The 23,207-nt window shown below is 34.9% G+C and overlaps 1 protein-coding gene across 3 annotated transcripts in view; it reads right to left on the reverse strand.

Annotated features, from left to right (window-relative positions):
• tcf4 (transcription factor 4) overlaps positions 1 to 23,207 on the reverse strand; it is a 162,976-nt gene that overhangs the window by 68,523 nt on the left and 71,246 nt on the right. For 2 of the 3 annotated variants that reach the window (XM_026196960.1, XM_026196959.1), the window contains 2 exons: positions 15,354 to 15,483; positions 14,894 to 14,943 (listed from right to left, as the gene is read on the reverse strand). In XM_026196960.1, the coding sequence (XP_026052745.1) occupies positions 14,894 to 14,943; positions 15,354 to 15,483 (180 nt within the window). Of the gene's footprint in view, positions 1 to 14,893; positions 14,944 to 15,353; positions 15,484 to 16,958; positions 17,192 to 23,207 lie in introns of those variants that run through there. The other variant, XM_026196961.1, reaches the window with a different exon arrangement.

Consider the following 23,207-nt stretch of genomic DNA (forward strand, 5'->3'; position numbering starts at 1 on the left):
TCTAAAATAATCTTCTATAAGTTTAAAACAAATATATAAAATATAAATATAAACATAAATATTTTAAAATCAAAATAGTACATACATTCAAAATCAGTAAATAGTAAAATAAAATAAAAAAGCTAAAACAAACACAAGATATAAATAAATGTTAAATCTTTAATTAAAAGATATTAATTAGTTTCTGCTTTAAACATGACAAATATCTAATAAAAATTTTAATATAAATATAACATTTTCTAAAGCTGCTTTGCAATGGTTTGTATTGTGAAAAGTGCTAAACAAATAAACCCAAAGGGTCAATAAAATAAACAATTCACACACACACGTTTGTTTTAGTGTAAAGTGTGTTCATCCCATAGGTGTAATGGTTTTTATTCTGTAGAAACTGTATATTCTATGGCCCTTCACCAACCCTACACCTAACCCTAACCCTCACAGGAAACTTTGTGCATTTTTACTTTCTCAAAAAAACTCATTCTGTATGATTTATAAGTGTTTTGAAAAATGGGGACATGGGTTATGTCCTCATAAGTCACCCTCACCTGTGTCATACCCATGTCATTATACACACACACACACACACACACACACACACACACACACACACACACACACAGCCTGTGGGACAGTGAAGTGACAGTGAAGTCCATTATAGAGAAGAACACAAACGCCATTAATAAACTCTGTGTGTGTCTGTCTCTCTCTCTCTTTCTCTCTTGCTTTAATTTGATTAAAAGGCGAGTTGCAGGGAGGGATTCATACGTGCACATCTAATAACTCCACCATCTGTCCTCAACGCTGGCACCACACCAGACAGACAGAGAGAGAGAGAGAGAGAGAGAGAGAGAGAGAGAGACAGAGAAATACAGATAGAGAGAGAGAGAGAGAGAGAGAGAGAGAGAGAGAGAGAGAGAGACAAACATCAGCAAACATATTCTTTTATTTGACTTGTTTGTTATTAATAACAAATCTCCCCCTCTCAAATTTTGTTTAAAAATAATTTTTACATAATATATTGAAAATTAAGTAATGTAAAATAAATAAATAAATAATGCATGTAAAATAATCTACAATAAATGTAAAATAAATAATTAAATGTATATATATATATATATATATATATATATATATATATATATATATATATATATATATATATATATATATAAAAATATTTATTAAAAATGTATTTTAAGTGTATACCTATTTGATTAATAAAAAATTATATTTATTTATTTTATATTTAGTTTTAGATAATATAGTAAAAAAATAAGTATAAACTAAAATGCATACTTTTTACATCAATTATTGCAAATTAAATATTTATATATATATATATATATATATATATATATATATATACACACACACACATATATATTTATATAAAACGCTCTGACCGTTAACAGACCTCAGAAGAGTTGACTAATAAGGATGAGACCATGGACCACACACACACACACACACACACACACACACACACACACACACACACACACACACACACAGACTAAGCATCAAAGTACAAAGAGAGGACAACAATATGTAAAGTATGTTTGTTGTGTTTTAAAAGATCATCAGATGCAATAAAAATTGTTCCTTCTTTTTCCAGTAAAGTTTTCCTGTTTCTGTGTGTGTGTGTGTGTGTGTGTGTGTGTGTGTGTACAGTAAGTGATGACGCCTCGCTGCCAGCTTCAGCATCTGATGGGAGAACGGCTGAACCGCCGGGATCAGATCCCAAATGAAACTAAATCATTTGCATATGCCGAGAGCCGCTGCTATTCCCAGAATAAACTTCAATAATTCAGCAGCAGCGCTCTCCCGTCCGTTCCTCGTCCTCAGCTCGTCTGCTCCGGCCTTTGTGCTGCTGTAAGTGTTGCTGTTGTTATTGTTTGCTGTGGAGGGGCTTTGGAGGGGGTCGCCTCTCTCTCTCTCTCTCTCTCTCGCCCAGCGCTGACTTTCCCATCCCGTGGGATTAGAGTAAACAGTACTTGGATTATAAGCACACATTTCATTCCGATTTCATGCTCGGAGGATTTTTTGCTCATTAGAAGCATGAGTTGTCAATCTCGGAGGATACCGTTCGGATCTCTTTCTCTCTCTCGGGGAGTTCAAGGGCCCCGACTGCGGCTCTAAGGGCCGGTTTGGTGTCTCACAGAAAGCACGACAGCATATGTGTGCACAAAAACACTTTAACCCTCAAAACGCCACACAAACACACAATGAAGATGAGCTCAGACTTCTGTTAGCCTTCATCATGACATAGCACTGATTTATTCAGCTCAGAAACACAAACACACGCTAAAAACTCGAGAAAATGACAGAACATGCCTGTTTCTCTTTAAAAAAAAAAAATATGTATGCATCTAAAATAGAAAAGCAATGCATCTAAACTTAACAATAATAATAATAATAATAAAATACATAAATAAATCTAAAATAAACTAATTTTATAAATACATATATAATGTATAAATACATAAAATAACTAAATCTAAAATAAATACATCTAAAATAAGTCCATAATTAAATAAATAATAAATAATTAATTTTTAAAAAATACATAAATACTAATAAAAAAAAAATCTAAATTACAAATGTAAAATTTAATAAAAATAAATAAATACATCTAAAATAAGTCCATAATAAAATAAATAATAAATAATTATTTTTTTTAATAAATACATAAATACTAATAAAAAAATCTAAAATACAAATGTAAAATTTAATTAAAATAAATAAATGTATCTAAAATAATTAAATAAATTTGTAATAAATTGTAAATCAAATCCAAGTGCTTCATGCTGAAATAACCGGAACTAAAAATATAATTCAAGTTACGGCAGGCTTGTTTTGTTGTTTCTCAGACTGAAAAATGTACTGTATGTGAATATAGAAACGAACTTCTTGAGCTGGTGATTTAATGAGCTCAATCACTGCAGATACTGAGAGTCGTGGGAAGGTGTAATTTCAGGAAAAACTGCACACATAATGTAAACAAATTACCAACGAATAATTAGTCCACACCGAAAGAAAAACAGCAGCGATATCTGAAGAAGGTGATCATTACACTGAGATACATCTTCAAGGAGCGACGTCTTCATTAAAATCACAAAGATAAACACAAAGTGCAGAATCTAAACCAACGTTTGGAAAGAGAGAGGCACTCATATTGTTTCCTTCAACAAAACCTTCATTTGCTCTAATGAACCCGTCTGACAACCATGAACCCAAGTGTCACAGACAGCCAGTTTATCTCATCTGCGAGCGTCAAATATATTCAGCAAATGTTGGCATTTCAGCCGCTCAAACACGTCCGAGGGCTTCGTCCAATCGCAATCTCCTGACGGCTCCGACTACAGATCCTAGCAAACATTAAACACAGTAAGGAGGCAATTATGTATGCATGATTTAATCTGCAACTAATTAATATGCAAATGTATTCATATGTTAGTTACTAAATTAAAAATGCAAAGCAGCCCTTATGGTGATTCTGTGATTTCGGCACAAACAGAACATTTGAAAATAATAAAAAAAAAACGCACAAAAACGGGAGAAAGAAACTTTGTTCAACTTGAAGTTCCTCCTTTTAAACGCCTGTTGCTTCTGAAATCCACTGTGCGTTTGTATTATTTTGTGTTTATGAAGGCAAACGTCTAAATGATGTTCTGAACGTGGCTCTGTTTAATGAGATATCTGTGTTGTGTAAGTCCGTTCACAGCCTCGGGGCATCACAGCGTCACACACACTCTTTCTCAGACTCTGGATCTGGTTAAAGGGCCGCTAACATCTGCTACCTGCCTGACATCAGCCACGGCATGTGCAATGCATTATGGGATGCAAGCAGAAACACAAACACACAGTTAGTAGAAGCAGCGGATGACTGATACACGTTTAACAGTTTAACAATGAGACATAAACAAACTTAGTATGTCATAACTTTGATCTTTTTATCTCATACTTTTGAATAATGTCACATTTGACTTTATCTCGTAAATTATTGTCGTGACATTTTGTACTTTTTATTTCATGATTTTTGACTTTCTGTCAGTTTTATTTTATCCCTAGTTTTTTTTTTTTTTTTACGTTTTTTTAATCATAATAATAATTTAGTATCTCATAATTTTGACTTTGGTGTCATAATTCAAATTATTTGACTTGCATTATTGTCTATCTCATACTTTTGACTTTTTTAAGATATGATTTTTAAGAACCATATTCTTTATATTTCAGCGTAATTTAACTTAGTACGTCATGATTATGACTTGACTTTTTTATAAATATGTATTTTTTTCTAAATTATTATTTAGTATCTCATAATTTAAAAAAATATATATGTCAGACCCGTTTTATCATAATCATTAATTTAATTTTATCTCATAATTATGTCTTAGTATCTCATATTTTGACATTTTATGTCATTTTTTTATTATTACTTTTGATCATTATTTGACTTACAGTATGTCATGATCTTGACTGTATTAATTATCTCATATAAATTATTTAGTATCTCATAATTATGACTTTTGTGATAATTATGACTTTTTAATATTCATTTTGACTTGTACTGTATGTCACGATTCTGACATGCATTTTTATCTCATAAATATAACCTAGTAATAAATAATTTCAGATTGTGTCATAATTATGACTATAATTTTATCATTATTAAATCATTTGATTTATTGTAATAAGTAAGTTCGTAATAATGCAAATTCGTATGTTGATAATGCAAAATAATGCAAATTCGTATTTTGTGAAAATGGGCTTCCATACATACAGACTCAGGTTTCATAGGCTATTAGTGATTTTTCTGTTTTTAAGAATAGGACAGATCTTATCGGACTCATATATTTGATATATAAACGATATAGTCAAAGCAGACAGAAGCTGGAGTGACTAAATGAAAGGCTTCAGCAGACGAGCGTTTCGTTCACAGACCTTCCCCCACGAGCGGCTCCTCTGAACCCGTGCCAGCAGGAGCCGGGGATGCTGGGTCGTGGTGAAGCAGGCCTCTTTTGGCTCTTGGCTCGCTGTACGTGGGGGGAATGCATTCAGAGTAACACCAAACGACACACTTTGATTGGTGCTGCTCTGGTGCTCGCCAGCAGCCATGTGTCCTTCCTGTTACACAGAGCTCTCTCTCTCTCTCTCTCTCTCTCTCTCTCTGCTGTTACAGTTCAAGCTCATTATGAGCCGCTTCACATACTCCAAACAAACCAGAGAAAAATCACCAACCAGATCTCTTGTCTCAGTCGTTTCTCATAAACAGCAAAGAGGTTAAGTTAAGAAAAAATTGGAAACTGAATCGGTATGGAAGCCCATTTTCACCACATATGGAAAAATAATGGTTCAGTAAATCATAATAATGAGATAAAAAAAGTCAAAAGACACATCATAATAATTATGTATACACTAATCATAATTATGGGGAAAATGTCCGAATTTATGAGATAAGAAGTATGGAAAGTCTAAGTCATGACATATGTCCAAATTATGAGATACTAAGTGATGATAATTAGATAAAAAAAGTGTAAATTATGAGATACTAATGTCACAATTACGAGATAAATCATAACTATAAGAAAGTCAAAATTACAACACAAGTCAAAATTATGAGATAGTAATGTCACAATTATGAGATAAATCATAACTATAAGAAAGTCAAAATTACGACACAAGTCAAAATTATGAGATACTAATGTCACAATTATGAGATAAGTCATAACTATAAGAAAGTCAAAATTACAACCCAATTCAAAATTATGAGATAGTAATGTCACAATTATGAGATAAATCATAACTATAAGAAAGTCAAAATTACGACACCAGTCAAAATTATGAGATAGTAATGTCACAATTATGAGATAAATCATAACTATAAGAAAGTCAAAAGTACGACACAAGTCAAAATTATGAGATAGTAATGTCACAATTATGAGATAAATCATAACTATAAGAAAGTCAAAAGTACGACACAATTCAAAATTATGAGATACTAATGTCACAATTATGAGATAAATCATAACTATAAGAAAGTCAAAAGTACGACACAAGTCAAAATTATGAGATAGTAATGTCACAATTATGAGATAAATCATAACTATAAGAAAGTCAAAAGTACGACACAATTCAAAATTATGAGATACTAATGTCACAATTATGAGATAAATCATAACTATAAGAAAGTCAAAATTACGACACCAGTCAAAATTATGAGATAGTAATGTCACAATTATGAGATAAATCATAACTATAAGAAAGTCAAAAGTACGACACCAGTCAAAATTATGAGATAGTAATGTCACAATTATGAGATAAATCATAACTATAAGAAAGTCAAAAGTACGACACAATTCAAAATTATGAGATAGTAATGTCACAATTATGAGATAAATCATAACTATAAGAAAGTCAAAAGTACGACACAAGTCAAAATTATGAGATACTAATGTCACAATTATGAGATAAATCATAACTATAAGAAAGTCAAAAGTACGACACAAGTCAAAATTATGAGATAGTAAGGTCACAATTATGAGATAAATCATAACTATAAGAAAGTCAAAATTACGACACCAGTCAAAATTATGAGATACTAATGTCACAATTATGAGATAAATCATAACTATAAGAAAGTCAAAAGTACGACACAAGTCAAAATTATGAGATAGTAAGGTCACAATTATGAGATAAATCATAACTATAAGAAAGTCAAAAGTACGACACCAGTCAAAATTATGAGATAGTAATGTCACAATTATGAGATAAATCATAACTATAAGAAAGTCAAAAGTACGACACAAGTCAAAATTATGAGATAGTAATGTCACAATTATGAGATAAATCATAACTATAAGAAAGTCAAAAGTACGACACAAGTCAAAATTATGAGATACTAATGTCACAATTATGAGATAAATCATAACTATAAGAAAGTCAAAATTACGACACCAGTCAAAATTATGAGATAGTAATGTCACAATTATGAGATAAATCATAACTATAAGAAAGTCAAAAGTACGACACAAGTCAAAATTATGAGATACTAATGTCACAATTATGAGATAAATCATAACTATGAGAAAGTCAAAATTACAACCCAAGTCAAAATTATGAGATACTAATGTCACAATTATGAGATAAATCATAACTATAAGAAAGTCAAAAGTACGACACAAGTCAAAATTATGAGATAGTAATGTCACAATTATGAGATAAATCATAACTATAAGAAAGTCAAAATTACGACACCAGTCAAAATTATGAGATAGTAATGTCACAATTATGAGATAAATCATAATTATAAGAAAGTCAAAAGTACGACAGAAGTCAAAATTATGAGATAGTAATGTCACAATTATGAGATAAATCATAACTATAAGAAAGTCAAAAGTACGACACAAGTCAAAATTATGAGATACTAATGTCACAATTATGAGATAAGTCATAACTATGAGAAAGTCAAAATTACGACACCAGTCAAAATTATGAGATAGTAAGTGATCAATTTGATATAAAAGTCATAATGAGATACAAAGTCAAAATTAAGATTTAGATAAAAATTCAATTATGAGAAGAAAAGTTTAAATCATAAGCAAAAACTGTGAACTCCTGACTCATTTGGGAATGTCTCCTGAGGAATTACAGGTACAAAATTGGAGGCAAAGCTGATACTTTAAATGAAGTCTCCTGAGCTCCAAAAGAGCATCATCTGAACAATAGCATGAGGTCTGTGAGGTCGCTTTACATAAACAGTGTTTCGGTTTCCCAGCATTCATTAGCTGATGCAGCTCCAGTCATGAGGGGAGATGGTGCTCATGCGTTTGGGGTTTAGCTAATATGAACTGTTTCTCTCTCTACAGCTGCGGCCGTCAGCAGATTTGGACCCGCTCTCCCCCAGTGCATGCTGGGACACCTGGGGCAGTGTCCTCCTCTGCAGCTCTGTGCCCCAGACAAATAAAATAGGGCAAAAACAAGACTAAATACATTACATGTCTGCTCTGAGACGGAGAATACAGATAGAATAGATCTTCCAAACAAAACACAAGTTTACAGCTGCATCAGAGATGTATCAGTGATATTTATGCAAGTAAAGAATATTACTGTATTCATGCAAATAGAAATATACAAATATTGATGCAAGCAAAAAAATATTACTATATTCATGCAAATAAAAATATCCGAATAATAATGCAAGAAAAAAAAACTATTCATGGAATAAAAAATATGTATATATTCTTCATTTGTGTTGCCATGTTGTAAGTTATATTTAAGCCAGAATATTACTATAAAAGTATATCTCTTAATAACAGAAAACAGCAGATGAGATCAAATACAATGCAAAACACAAAATGCATTTCATCTGTGCAATACACACACACATGCACGCTCATCTGTTCCTGCTAAATCCAAACCCACTGGGTAATAAAACACACTTTAACATGGATAAATTTGTCCAAAAATGGATTGATGTTTTAAAAACGGTGTTTTCAGGCAATTAACAGGCACATCATCACCTAGAAATCAATCATGACATTTCTGAGCGATATCAACCCTAATTCTGTTCCACATAGAAATAAATGTGCAGAGACGGACAGTGATTTGGCAGAGATGTGCGGAGAGCATTCCACATCGGTTCTGAAGCTGGAGCTGAGATCACACACACACACACACACACACACAGGAAACTGACTTCATTTCCTCTGTGCATTGCTCAATGGAAAACACACAGTACACTGGACCTGGTTCATATAATTCTCTCCTGGATCTCATCTGAGCTTCAACACACACACACACACACACACACACTCATATCATATTGTATTTGCATGCATGCTTTTGCATTAATATGGATTGAGTTTATGGCACCTTTTTCTAATTTTTGAAGCATGAATGCCTCCACTCACATCCACTGTGAAAGACATATTAGAAAAATGATTATAAAACTATATAAAAATCCAGTTGAATGATTTATGATTATAAAATAGACATAAACACACACCTGTAAACACAAAATAAGAATCAGATTTTAAAGAAATACATCCGTAAAACTTCTCAGAATCAAATATTATCATTATACATAACACAATCCTGTGAACTTGATCAGAAATATCTGCAAAACACGAATGCATCTGCTCTCACGGATGTGCAGTTTTATGCTTTCTGCTGTTTCCAGCCAAATATTTCCTGACAGGAATGTTGGGAACGTCTGAGAGAGAGAGAGAGAGAGAGAGAGACGGGCTTTATCTGAGTCGATGGCACCAAACAAAAGTTCTCTGTAAACGGCGCAAACAAACAGGGCCGAACCATCGAGCGCCGCGCAAGACTTCGGCATGAAATGGCGTCCGCGGAGGTGAAGAGAGAAACAGATGCTGTGCTGGAGGAGAGGATGGAGGGATGAGGAAAAACTGAGGACGAGAATGTGGAAAGAATTTGATGACAGACAGAGGAAAACGTTATTGCTCAGAGGTTTCTCTTTCAAAGCTCAGGAGAAGGAATGGAGATTTTAGTTACAGTGTTCTCTCATTTCTGACGAGGAATAAAAATAGATAGAAATGAGGCAATAATTGCACAAAATGAATGTGCATGACATAAATTTCATATTGAGATCAGAAGACATCTTATGAACAAAAAATGAGTTTATAGCTGCATCAGAGATATTGGAATATATCTAATATATATCTAATATACATATGTATGCAAAAAAAGGAAATAATACTCATGAAAAAAAAAAATCTTATAATATTAATGCAAGTAAAAAATGAAAAAATCATGCAAGTAGAAAAACATCAGAATATTCGTGCATTTAAAAATATAAGAATGTCAATGCAATGCAATGCAATGCATGTCAAGAAAAATACATAATATTCATAGAAGTTCAAATAAAACTTCATGCAAATAAAATACATTAAAATATAAATGCAAGTAAAAACTAGAATAGAACAAGCAAGTCATTTAGAAAATATATATATATCAATGCAAAAAATAATCATTTTAATCATGCAACTAAAAATATAGGATATGCACGCAACTAAAACATGTTCTCTGACTTTTGCAAATGCAAACTTGATATGTGATATCTTGCAAATCTGCGAACATTTTAAGAAAGCAAAGGCTGTGAGCGTCTCTCTGTCAGCAGGTGTGCTGTCGTGTTACGGTGAATATTTTTCTCTCTTAAATATCTCAAGAGAAGAAATCCAGCTGTCTGTGACTGCCGTTAAAATCACTGCGCCTCGAAAAACAAATCTCTTATTAAAGACGACACAGAAACCTTTCAGAAACACGGTGCTGGCCTTTTTCCTCAGCAAACGGAGGGATGTGGGGACGTGGTTTTTTGGCAGGACTGAATGAAATCTGACCGTTTATTTCATACGGAGGATTTTTCTCCGCTGGGCCGCAGCCAGACACACGCAGCTGTTTCTGTTATTTCTTTCCACTCGTTAAAAAAATAACTAAAAAACCCACCGTGAGATCATTTACTGCTGTATTCTCTCTGCTTCTCTTTCCTGGACGGGCTGACAGGTGAATCAGTTTATTTACACATTTACACAACCATTTCCTTAACATTTCGGAGTCTGAAAACCCAATGCAATGGCACTGAAACTCACAAAAATATCTCGTTCACCTGAAAATGATCATTCTGTCATCATTTATTCACTCTTAATGTTGACCAGAAACTGTATGAGTTTCTTTCATCCGTGGAGCACGAAAGTAGACATTTAGTAGAATGTCAGCGCTGTTCTTTTCCATTTAATGAAATTGCATATGAATGGAGGCATCAGAGATTTAAAATGACAAAAGAGCCTCATGAAATTAAGTCATGCACTATATATATACATTATAAAATATAATACATTTACTTTTCAGAAGTCGTATGATGATTTTGTCTGAAGAACGGACTTGCAATATAGTGCATGAGTCGAAAAAAGAACCGGTTATTGTGATAGTTGTAATTCCATCACATATGGAAAAGAGCAGCATGCACATTCTCCAAAATATCGTTTTTTGTGATGCATAGAAGAAAATCATAAATCAAATGGATTACGATTTTATGGCGCTTTTGGACATTTTTGAAGCTCATACGCCTCGTTTCACATCCATCTTCACAATATGGAAAAGAGCAGCGTTTACATTCTGATAAATATCTCCTTTTGTGTTCTACAGAAGAAAGAAGGTCCCAAAGGTTTGTAAATGATGACAGAATGTTAATTATTATTTTTTTGTCTGAATTATTCCTTTACGAGTCTCAAACACTAATTAAAGTTACGAGATCGTTCTGAAATTAGTAATTCTCCCTGTTTAAATTCTTTATGATCATGAAATAGACTTCATCTGTGTCAGTGGAACATAGCTGCAGGAAACTAGCAAATGACACTCGATTGTTCGCTAATATTTCACAAGTCTCGCACAGGAAATCAAGCACATGTTCATTAAGATGTAGTCCAAACCGGCAAGGTTCTGCAGGGTTCACACACACACACACACACTCGCTCAGCTTTAAACTGGGTTCTCACACTCTGGTTCCAACAAAAACGCTGTCGACAGCTGGTGTGGGAGGCTGTTTCTTTCTTTCGCTGAGTTTTGGGCCGCGGCCAAAGTCTTACCTCCGTCTGCACGCTGCTCCGTCCGCTACCTGTCACTCAACCCGTCGCCATGGAGACCCACCTGAACCCCCCCCCCCCCCCCCCATCACTCAACAGAGACCAGCTTCACTTGTGTTGTGCGGCTGATGTTGGGGTTTTTTGTGTGTTTGCTGACGTCCAGTGAAACTAAAGACACAAATTCCTCTGTATTTTCCGACATGAGCGGCTAAAATCACATGAAATCTGATATTTTCAATTACCATCTTACGGTGAATCTCGCAAAACCTGTCAAGAACATATCCTATATTTAGGATCTATCTATATTTCACCTGAAAAAAAAAAAAATAGAAAAAAAAAATACAAAGAGAAAGTAGAGAATTTCTATAGCATATAAAAAAATAAGCATTTTATTTTCCTCATGCAAAATTTCTACTAGTGATAATAAAATATAATAATTTCTCAGATTACTATTTTCGTTGTTGTTGCATTGTAACAATTAAGCACATTTTCACCTTAAATTCTCATTACTGAAACTACATATTAGCATATTTAAATAATATTTTTATAGTAATGCATTTATAGATCATGGTAGTATTTAATTAAAATATATTTTTATATATTTTCATATAGTTCATACAAGAAATATTTCATATTTATTAATTTAAATGTGAAAAAAAAGTTGAGAATTTGAGAAAATTAGAATTTTGACCGAAAATAATCATATTCTAAAAAAGGAAAAGGAAATAATTAATTCCTGAAAAGGAAAACATGTAATGTTTATGAAAATAATTTAATAATAAAAATAAAAAGCCATTGTTTTCATAATGCAAAATACTTATTTATATGAAAATGTCACATTTTAAATATATTTTATTCAGAAAAATGTGTTATGTATCAGATTCACCCTTTCATATGTGTCAATAAATTTAGATTAGAATAAATATTTATGTACATTAGTAGTAGATTATTAGAAGGGAAAATGACTCAAATTACACTTGCTTTACAATGAAGTTAAAATATTGAAGCTAATGCACAGATTTAAGATTTCTCATCTTGCATACAGTAAAGAAATATGACATAATATCAATTAATTTACGAATTCAGTTTTTGATAATGTTATAGTGAACATGACAGGGTAGTGTGTGTAACATGTTCATTTAAAACAATACATCAACAAACTCACAGCATGCGAATGAAGTTCACACACACACACACACACACACACACACGCTGGTCTCATACGGCTCTATTGTCTGTAGATGTCATTGTGGGGCATATGCTCTCACATGGCAGCAGAAACCACAAGAGCACAATTAAAAAAACACTAAAGTGTGCCATAAACCTGCACTGTTTCGGCTTATTAAAACACGCAGACGGACGATTCATCTTCACATCAACACAAACACTCCAGCATCCGTCCATAACACTCCAGTGCAACACTCCGTCCAGCGCAAATCAACACACACGGGATTATTCAGAGCCATGCACATCACGCCGAAAAATGCATTATAAAATCAGACTTGATATTGAAAGAAAGCTACAGTGAATTAAGCAGCAAAAGCTGAAGGAGCATGAGTCGGACGGGCCCTGAACTCACGCCGCAGTGCCACTTGTGACCTGAAGGGGGAGGAAAAGCTCAGGAATTGAAGAGATCATGTCCCGACTGAGCATCCTGCTAGACCAAACTTAATTTAATTAACACTGTATACTTTAAACAATCTGATGTGAGCACAGAGAGCAGAAACAGGAGAACCTTCTGATATAGTAACATCTGAGTGGATGCAACACAGTGACAAACACAATCAGATCATGGGAAAATCATGCAAAACATAATCTTTCCCGTGCAAAACATTCAGCTAAGAATGTTCAGTGCATGCATTATACAAAACAGCATCATAAAATCAATTAATCAATGATTTATGCAGCAAAACCACCATTTGTTCGCAGTTCTTCCACATCTGATTTAGTGAAATCAGAAACAGCTGTGATATTAATCCACAGAAATCATGCATTTTTTGTTTTTTTCTTCAGCATGCTTATTTTTACTCTAAAGCTTCTGGTCTTTTACTGAACAAGCTGAGCGACAGAACGAATCGGACAAACTGAGAAGCACATAATGAAGCACAAACCCAACGAATGCAACTCAACAGCCGTCTGCTCAGCGTGAACAAAGATCCCGTGCATTGCTTTCACTCAGCACACACGCATGAAAGAAAGATCCTTCAGAACTATTTCTGTTATCGTGCATGAAACCAAAAACACCACATTCACTGACATCTGAAAACTGCACAGCAAGAATCTTAATTATTATAACACACACATATCATTTGGGAAATTTAAAGTAGAAATATTAAATGTTTATATTTGTGCCAAATCATTTTTAGAATTTTTTTTTTTTTTGCGCATTTTACAAATAAAGGGAACGGATATCTAAATTAATTTAATAAAAGGTTCTACATTAATAATGTGTGCAGATAAATGAAAATGTTTGTCATCTTCAAATTATTAATCTCCCTAAATACAATTCTACCACCAGATATAATCTAACACAAGGTTATAATATTGTCATGATCATATACTAATTATTTATTATTTAAATTAATAATAATAACTAATTGTAAATAATAAGAACAGCTATTATTTACTTTTAATTATAATTTATGTAAATAATAAACATTAATATAACAAACTTAGTATTTGCAAAATTACAATTTAATATATTTAATAATAATAAAAATATTTGTAAATAATTAAATTAAATAATACATCATTATAAGAAAAAAAACTATTCTTGATATTAAACACAAAATGAACTGGTGTCTAAAAGTCATCATGAAGTCTTTCAAGCAGTACGACACTGAAAGCTGGTTTCCTTCAACACACACACACACACACGCACACACACACACACACACACACCTATCCGAACACCCAAAGCATCTCAAACACAGGTGTGTGTCGGTGTGTATGTGGCATTAATGAGTCACATGACACTCAAAGTGTTTCCCGAGTCAGAAACGACACACACCGGACTTGTGCGGGAATCATCCGCGATCACCTTCCCCGAGACCGAAGCGTCCCATCAGGACTCCTTCTGTCCCGTCTCTTAAAGAAGCACAGCACAACACTGTCCGGACGTCCTGCGAGGCGTCTGCTCCGACACACACACATCCCAGCGTCATTAACCGAGCCTCACACAATACACACTCACACACTATTGTGCGGCCTTTTGACTGCAGAGTCAAAGCCTTTAACATGCTTTGTGCGACGGACAGAAGCGCTTCAGGTGAAAAACACTGACTTACTGATGAGGGCAACCCGGGGGGAACTTTCCGAACCTTCTTCGTCTGGACTTCTAGAAAGAAAAACAAAGACAGACGAGATATTTAGCTGGAGTTGCACTGAAATGCAACGAGACACAGTTTAGTGAGTGACAGACGGAGACGGTGTGTGTGTGTTCTTGACAGAAATACAAGCGTGTGTGATTTGCCCTGAAGGTTGACACCTATTGAAGGTTGGCACCTCAAGGCCCGAGGGTCGATGCATTGTTAGGAACACAAACACACGTCTTTGAGTGCACAAAAAGAGAGAAAATCGATAATCACTGCAAGCTCTTTTTGACAGAAGAGATTAAAAAAGAGAACAAAAGAAAGTGTGTTCTTGAAGATCCTGACATGATGAAACAAATGCAAGGACTTTCAGAATAAAGCAGCTTTTTTAGAGTGACTACAGCGGCTGATGATGATGATGATGATGAAGGCTCACCCATGGCGTCGCTGTGAAGGGCTCGTCGGCGCGGGTTTCCTGCATAATGCTGGTAATACTGTGAGCCCAGTTTGGTGGGAGACACCGTCTCCGGACTGACCATCCCCACCTCGCCTCCCATGAGCCCCGACTGGACACGAACACAAGAGGACACACACATCAGAGACACTCCGTTAGGTTAAAACACACAAGAACACATTCCTGAAGTGAAACACAAGCAGAGAGACGTGCTTTATTCTCAAGACGACGACTGCAGTGTTTGTCAAAGACACAGATATTAAATAAAAAACTGGTTTAGAATGCATTGAAATTCAGAAGCTAGACTAATAAAAAATCTGAAAATAAATAAATGCATTTGCTGTGCCACAGTGTTTTCCTTTCATCATCTGTGAAACATAATACAGTGTCTGTGATGAGCTGATGATTTCATCAAAAAATGACGGAAATATACAAACAGATGCTTGAAATGGCATAGTTTGTGCTATAATGATGCAATGCTCTATTAAAGCACACAGTAGTTGTTGTTGTTTTTTTCTAAAAATAAAAAAGTATTTAATTAGGAATTTTAAAGTTGTGATATTTAAAAATATTAAATATTTGACCTTCATGATTGAAGCCACAGTTTGATCAACAAATGGCAGATATTCACAAACAGGTGCTTGAAATCTCAGTTTCTTGCAAAAAAATTAAATATTAATTAAAATAAAAGTTGGAATGTTTATATATATATATATATATATATATATATATATATATATATATATATATATATATATATATATATATATATATATTTAAAAAATATATTAATTTAAATTGAATTACAAATAAAGATGCTTCAAATTTCATTATTTATTTTTTGCTAAGAAAGTGATGTAATGTTGCATTAAAGCAAACAATATTTCAGAAAAATTTAAATAAAGGCCTTTCAATTTAAAATATAAAAACTGTGATGTTTAAAAGACAATTTGACCTTCATAGCTCCATCAAAAAACAAAACAAAAAGACATAAATATACAAACAGATGCTTGAGATGTCAAAGTTGTGCTAGAAAGCACTGCGATGTTGAGTTAAAGCACACAGTATTTAACAAAGTACAAATGCCTTTAATTGCAATTATATTCTGACATTTAAAAGACAATTTGATCTTTGTTATTAGTCATAATTGCATGTAAAAAGTGATGCAAAATTGCAGTAAAGCATACAACATTTGCAAAATTCAAATAAAGGCCTTTAATTAGGATTATAAAAATGGTGATATTTAAAATACCATTTGACCTTCATAAATATACAGATGCTTGAAATGTCTTGAAAAGTGATGCAATGTTGCATTAAAGCTCACAATATTTAGAAAAAAGTAAAAAACAACAACAACAACCTTTAATTAGGATTATAAAACTTATGACATTTGAAAAACAAATTTGACCTGTATAATTACATAAAAAATAATGACAGAAATATCAAGTATACAAGCACGTGCTTGGAATATCATAAAAAAAGTTATGCAATGTTGCATTAAAGTACACAATATAAAAAAAAAACAGGTAAACAAAATGCCTTTAAATGTGATTATAAAAGTGGAAACAATTAAAAAAAAAAAATAACCTTCATAATAAGAGCCAAGCTTTTCCAAATATGTAAATTGAGGAAGATCATCCATCAATCCAGCATCCCTGCGAGTGTGTGTGACCCAGCGAAGCTCCACAGCACAGACTCTTCCCATCATTCCCCTGTCCTCACCGAACACTTCTGCTAATCAAGCCCAGCTAACGAGAGCTCGCTCGCTCCTTCCAAAAGAAAGCTATCTGAAAGGACAGAGGATGTTCGGAAGTCCGATCCGGGAAAGAGCGCGAGCCCCGGGCGCAAGACGTAACATAAACTTCCTCCCAAACTTTTTAGGGACACTCGGGGGGTAACGTCCCGGGCCGGGCTCATTAGAGGAAGTGATAAAGTAGGGAGAATGTTTGCGCTGAGCTGAATTCAAATGACGGCAGCTCTCACAACAGACTTAGCGATGCTTGACTAGCGCCGCATTCACATGCAAAACAAGCTAAATAGGCCAATTACGCGGCGGCCCCTGGTCGCAGGCTTCCCCGCGGAGGAGAGCGGGGTCTGCCGCCTTTCACAGGCTAAAACAAAAGAGTCCTTGTCTTAAATAAGTCGCCCCTCTCACAGTTAAAGAGGGTTTTTTTCCAGGACGGGGGGACGCTAAAACAAAAGTGTCTCATTTTCAGCGGGATGGACATTTTCTCCCAAGCGCCGTTGCCTCGCAACTACGGAGGAAGAGAGCCGGCCCGGCGCGATCCGCATGCCGAGTCTCATGCCCAGTTTGGGAGCCGGCTGGCACGGGTACCCAGCTGGCATCCAGAGGAAATATTAACAAAGATAAATGACACACACCTGAAGACGCCCGTGAAGGATTACCGGGCCGCATTAATAACAGCAGGCACATGCTTGCCTGGCCACCAAATGATGATTGCGAGAAACCCACAAGACATTAACGTAATTGGAAAAGTGCAACAAACAAAAATACAAGACAAAAGAAGAGAAAGTGGCTTCAAAGGCTTCTCTAAGAATGCAACGAGGTGAAAAAGAGACTCTAGTAATCTCATGTTTTACAAGAGGTCTTGACGATGATTCGCACTGAACTCATGCAAACAAAGTTTGCAACCAAAAATAAAAATCTAATTATGCACAGACAAAATTAATTATGCATAGACAAAATATCCTTATTGGAAAAAAATTAAAGACTAATTAGATCTCTCTAATGTCTCGAATGCTTCTTGTAGAATGCAATGAGATTAAAAAGAGATAAAAACTGCAATTAAGAGCCATGAGAAAAATCTCGGCGATGTCTCACACTAAGTTCATATTTGCAAAGATATCAAAGTTCATAACTAAGTGACGTAATTAGTTACTTTTGTAGGGAGCAATGCAATATTGTAATGCATTGATTTTAAAAGTAACTCTCCCCAATAAAACGAACTCCTTCATTTCTCATCAGATGATCTGTGACTCTGGAGCATAGCACAGTTATATTAGTAGCAATAGCCAAAAATACACTGTATGGGGCAACGATATGCATTTTTCTTTAATTATATGTAAAGATCATGTTCCATGAAGATATTTAGCAAATGTCCTACCGTAAATATATCAACACTTATTTTTTGATTAGTAATATGCATTGCTAAGAACATCATTTGGACACTTTAAAGATGATTTTCTCAATATTTTAATTTATTTTTGACATCCTCAGATTCCAGATTTTCAAATAACTGTATCTCGGACAAATATTGTGTGATCGTAACAAACCATACATGATGTGGTGTGTGAAACATGATTTATTCAGCTTTCAGATGATGGTCAAATCTTGATAAAAAAAAATACAATAAAATGACCCTTATGATTGGTTTTGTGGTCAGAATTGACATATGAGCTAAGTTTTAAAGCTGTAGATTCTTACCGGATGACAGCTAGTGACTCATTGGAGTCTGTTTTAATTCTCCTAATGATTTTTTTAACAAACATACTTCAGTAAGTGGAATAATAAATGAGAGAGCAACCTCTGAGCAATAAAACGTATAAAGAAGGAGACCGAGAAGCACAGCCGTGAGATGGATGTTGGTGTGTGAAAGAAGGAGTGCAGAGGGAAGCAGGGAGGATAAAAAGAGCAGGAGGCCTGAAGCAGATGAATGAGGACCCCCGCGAGCATCCATCTCCTCGGGTCGGTCCATGCTAAATGGCCCGCGGTCTGCAGGTCTGGTGGACCCACGGGGGGCCCGTTCCCCTCGGACCCGCGGCCCTCAGATGCCCATGAGATTTGGCCACAGCGGGCCACCGTAGACGAGGCCCACCCCGCCGTTAAACTCCAGCCAAACCCAGAGAACATCAGACATCGCTCCTTCCCAGCGACCGAGAGAGATCAAACCTGAAACTAATGAGTGCAGACAGCAGCACCGCGGGAGAAACCACCGCACCCTCATCAGCATCCAGTTTAAAGAGTGTTTCTTACTTACATCACATGATCTGTGTCTGTTCAGAACAGCACACAGGATCACCGCTCCACACCTCACCCAAAACAAAGCACACCGGATGCTGAAGCTGAGTAGCTCATATCTTCTTTCATGGTGAATACACGATCAAAGAAAGAGCGATTAACATCCCAATTAAAGGGACGGTCCACCTAGAACTGTACATTCTGTAATCTCCAAAAATAAATAAATAAATACATGAAGTATAATATAATATAATAGCTGCATATGTGTATTGGCAACCTTAAATTATGCATTAACAGTCGTGTTCATCCATTGTGGTGTGTTACAGACTGACAGACACATGAAGTCATATATATATATATATATATATGTGTGTGTGTGTGTGTGTGTGTGTGTGTGTGTGTGTGCGTGTGTGTGTGTTTCAGCATCAGCATGCATGTACAGGTGTGTGTGTGTGTGTGTGTTTGTGTACAGGTGTGCTGTTCTGTGTTCTGATAATTAATGGCTGGAGGACACATGCATGCATCAGTTTCCTCCTGCAGAGCTCTGACACGTGTGTGTGTGTGTGTGTGTGTGTTTTGGGAAATAACGGTGTGTGCGTAAAGGTGGAGTAGTTCACCACACACACACACACACACACACACACACACACTGCTGTGTCATCACTGCTCCTCGGCAGCAGCTGAGACAGTTCTCTGACCTCTGACCCCTGCACTGCGGGACACGCTCATCACTGCCTCATTACTCAGTGCTGAGCGAGTGTGTGTGTGTGTGTGTGTGTGTGTGTGTGTGTGTGTGATGGCATTCCAGAGCAGTGTGAACATTTCATCATCACCCTCAGAATGGAATACTAGCCGACTGAACACTGCATACTGTTTAAAACACTTCTCAGGCGTCTCAATATGGCTGCTGAAAATTCAGCTTCGCATCACAGAAATAAATTACATATTAAAATATATGTATTGCATTGTATTTTTGATCAAACAAATGCAGCCTTGATGAGCAAAAGAGTCTTACATATTTTTATTATTAAGTCACAGAATGTCTGTAAGGGCTGGCTGTTCACAGAGTGCTGTATCAAAGCATATTAAATGCAAAGTTGACTGGAAGGAAGAAATTGGCTAGGAAAAGGCGCACGAGCAACCGGGAAGACCGCAAGCTTGAGAATACTGTAAAGCAAAGCAGATTCAAACAATTGGGAGAGTTACAAAATGAAGTGGACTGAAGCTGGAGTGAGTACATCAAGAGTTACACACTCAGACGTCTTCAGGAAAAGAGTGACCGAGCCACTTCTAAAACGGAAACAACATCAGAAGAATCTCACCTGCTAAGGAGAAAAAGAACTGGACTGTTGCTCAGTGATCCAAAGTCCTTTTTTCAGAAGAAAGTACATTTTGCATTTCATTGTAAAGCAAGGTCTGTAGTCTGGAGGAAGACTGGAGAGGCACAGAATCCAAAGTCCAGTGTGAAGTTTCTGAAGTCAGAGATGATTTGGGTGCGTGACGTCTGCCGGTGTTGCCGGTCAATGCAGCCATCTACCAGGAGGTTTTGGAGACCTTTATGTTTCCATCTGCTGTCAAGCTTTATGGAGATGCTGATTTCATTTTCCAGCAGGACTTTAGCACCTGCCCACAGTGACAAAACCACTTCCTATTGGTTTGCTGACCACGATATTAATGTGCTTGATTGACCAGCCAACATGCCTGACCTGAACCCCATGTGTAATATATGGGATATCTTCTGTATGGACAAAAATGTATTGAATTTCTCAAAATATCTTCTTTTATGTTAAGAAAGTAATTCATACAGGTGTGTAATGACATGATGTTGAGTAAATGATGGCAAATCTTGGGTGAACTATCCCTTTAAGAACGTACATTTAATAGTAATCTGTGTACATGATTGTATAGTGTAATATATAATAATAGATTAAAATACTACGCAGTGAGGTCATGTGACATGACATCTTGAAAATTGTATTGTTGTATACTATATCATCTTTTAAATAGTATGCAGTCTGCTAGTATTGAATCCCGAGTGGCCTTACACTGCAGAGCTCTGAAAGAGACACTTCTGAGCAATAAAACACGCCTCTTTAAACACATGAAGACATGATGTGGCCTATCCCACAATCCTCTGTGCTCAGGACACAGCCTCCACAGTCAAAAGACGAGCGCTTCACACTCGGAGACAAACACCTCTCAAACGGAGGAAGGAGAGAGGAAATCTACACACCTCTCCTCATCCTGTCTGCATCTGCGTCTCACTCTCGCCTCCATCACACACTCGTCCTCAGACATCCACAGCCTTTTATCTGCGCGCTCAAACGCAGTGAATAGGTAAATGCCGGGATAAATGAATATTTGTAAACCCATTAAAGTGGAGGTGATGTTAGCGGAGGCTCAAAATAACCGGCAGCATGTGTGTGTGTGTGTGTGTCCTCACACTGATTTCTGGCTCTCGTCACCTAGCAGAGCTTTAGCACAGGAAGAGGAATTGGATGCAAAGAGACGGCAGGTGAAGAGACACACACACGGGCCTTTTTACAGCGGGGCTTTTAACAAGGGGCAATTAACACTTTGACGTGCAACAAGGAGAAAAGTACTCGAGCAGACAAGCAGCTAAATATCAGAGAGACACGAGGAGTCGTCACACACACACACACACACACACACAAACACACATGCATAAGTGTAAATCATCGCTTTTTCAAAGAAAAAATATCTTGAGTTAAACATCAAATCATAAATGAGACGTGAATGTTACAGAAAGCCAAACAGAGCGAAGAATCACGTCAAAAACATCCCGGACGCTTCCTGAGTGTGAACGGCTCCCAGGGTTATTCTATAGTTAAATAAAACCATGTTTTATTCTTAGCTGTTTTAAAACATTAGAAGTCAATTTTTAATCTATTGCTTTTTTTTTTGTACATATGTAGTGATTATAATTATTTAAAATCATTTTTATGTCAAGTACTTTAAATTATCTTTGTGTGAAATGTGATATAGAAATAAAATGTATGTTTATAAAAAACTGTAATAATAAATTGAAAATAAAAAGCAAAATGAGTTGATAACAATTACTGAATTTCTAAAAAAAATAACATGATTACATTAAATGAAACATGAATACATCATTAGTTAACGAGAAGCTAAAAATTAATTAAATGATTAAAATCTAAAATTAACATAAATAATTGTAATTAATTAAAAATGTTATAACAATAAATAATTTTAAAACAAAAACAGTCAAAATAAACTGATGAGAAGTTAATGAATTCATGAAAAAAAATCACATGACAATAAATAATTTAAATTTAAATTATATAAAAAATGAGTTAATGAGAAGCTAATAATTAAATTAACTCATTAAAATGTAAAATTAATATACTTAATTTTAAAATGAAAATCTAAATAATATAATAGAGTTAATAATTAAATCATACAAATAAAATTGAAATGAATATTTTTAAAATGAAAAATGTAAATAAAATATCAAAAAGATTTACTATGTTCTACGTAAAATCACTTAAAATGAAAATTAATTTTAAATAAAAAAAGCATTCCAATTACTAAAAAATATTAAATAATTTTATATTTTTAATTGATAATTTATTAAATTTATTGAAATATTACCTTAAAATCTAGTTATTTACTATTTTATTTACTATATTTTATAAGAATACATGCACAGTAATCTTTTTGCAATAAATATTATCTTCTGGTTGGTCAACATCGTCAGCCAATAAACAGCAGAGCTCACACATGAACTGAAGCAAGTGAATAGACGTGTGTGTGTGTGTTTGTGTGTGTGTGTGTGTGTGTGTGTGTGTGTGTGTGTGTGTGCATCCTTCACCTCA

The sequence above is a fragment of the Carassius auratus genome, chromosome 21 (genome assembly GCF_003368295.1).
Source record: "Carassius auratus strain Wakin chromosome 21, ASM336829v1, whole genome shotgun sequence".
In the NCBI taxonomy this organism is placed as follows: Eukaryota; Metazoa; Chordata; class Actinopteri; order Cypriniformes; family Cyprinidae; genus Carassius; species Carassius auratus.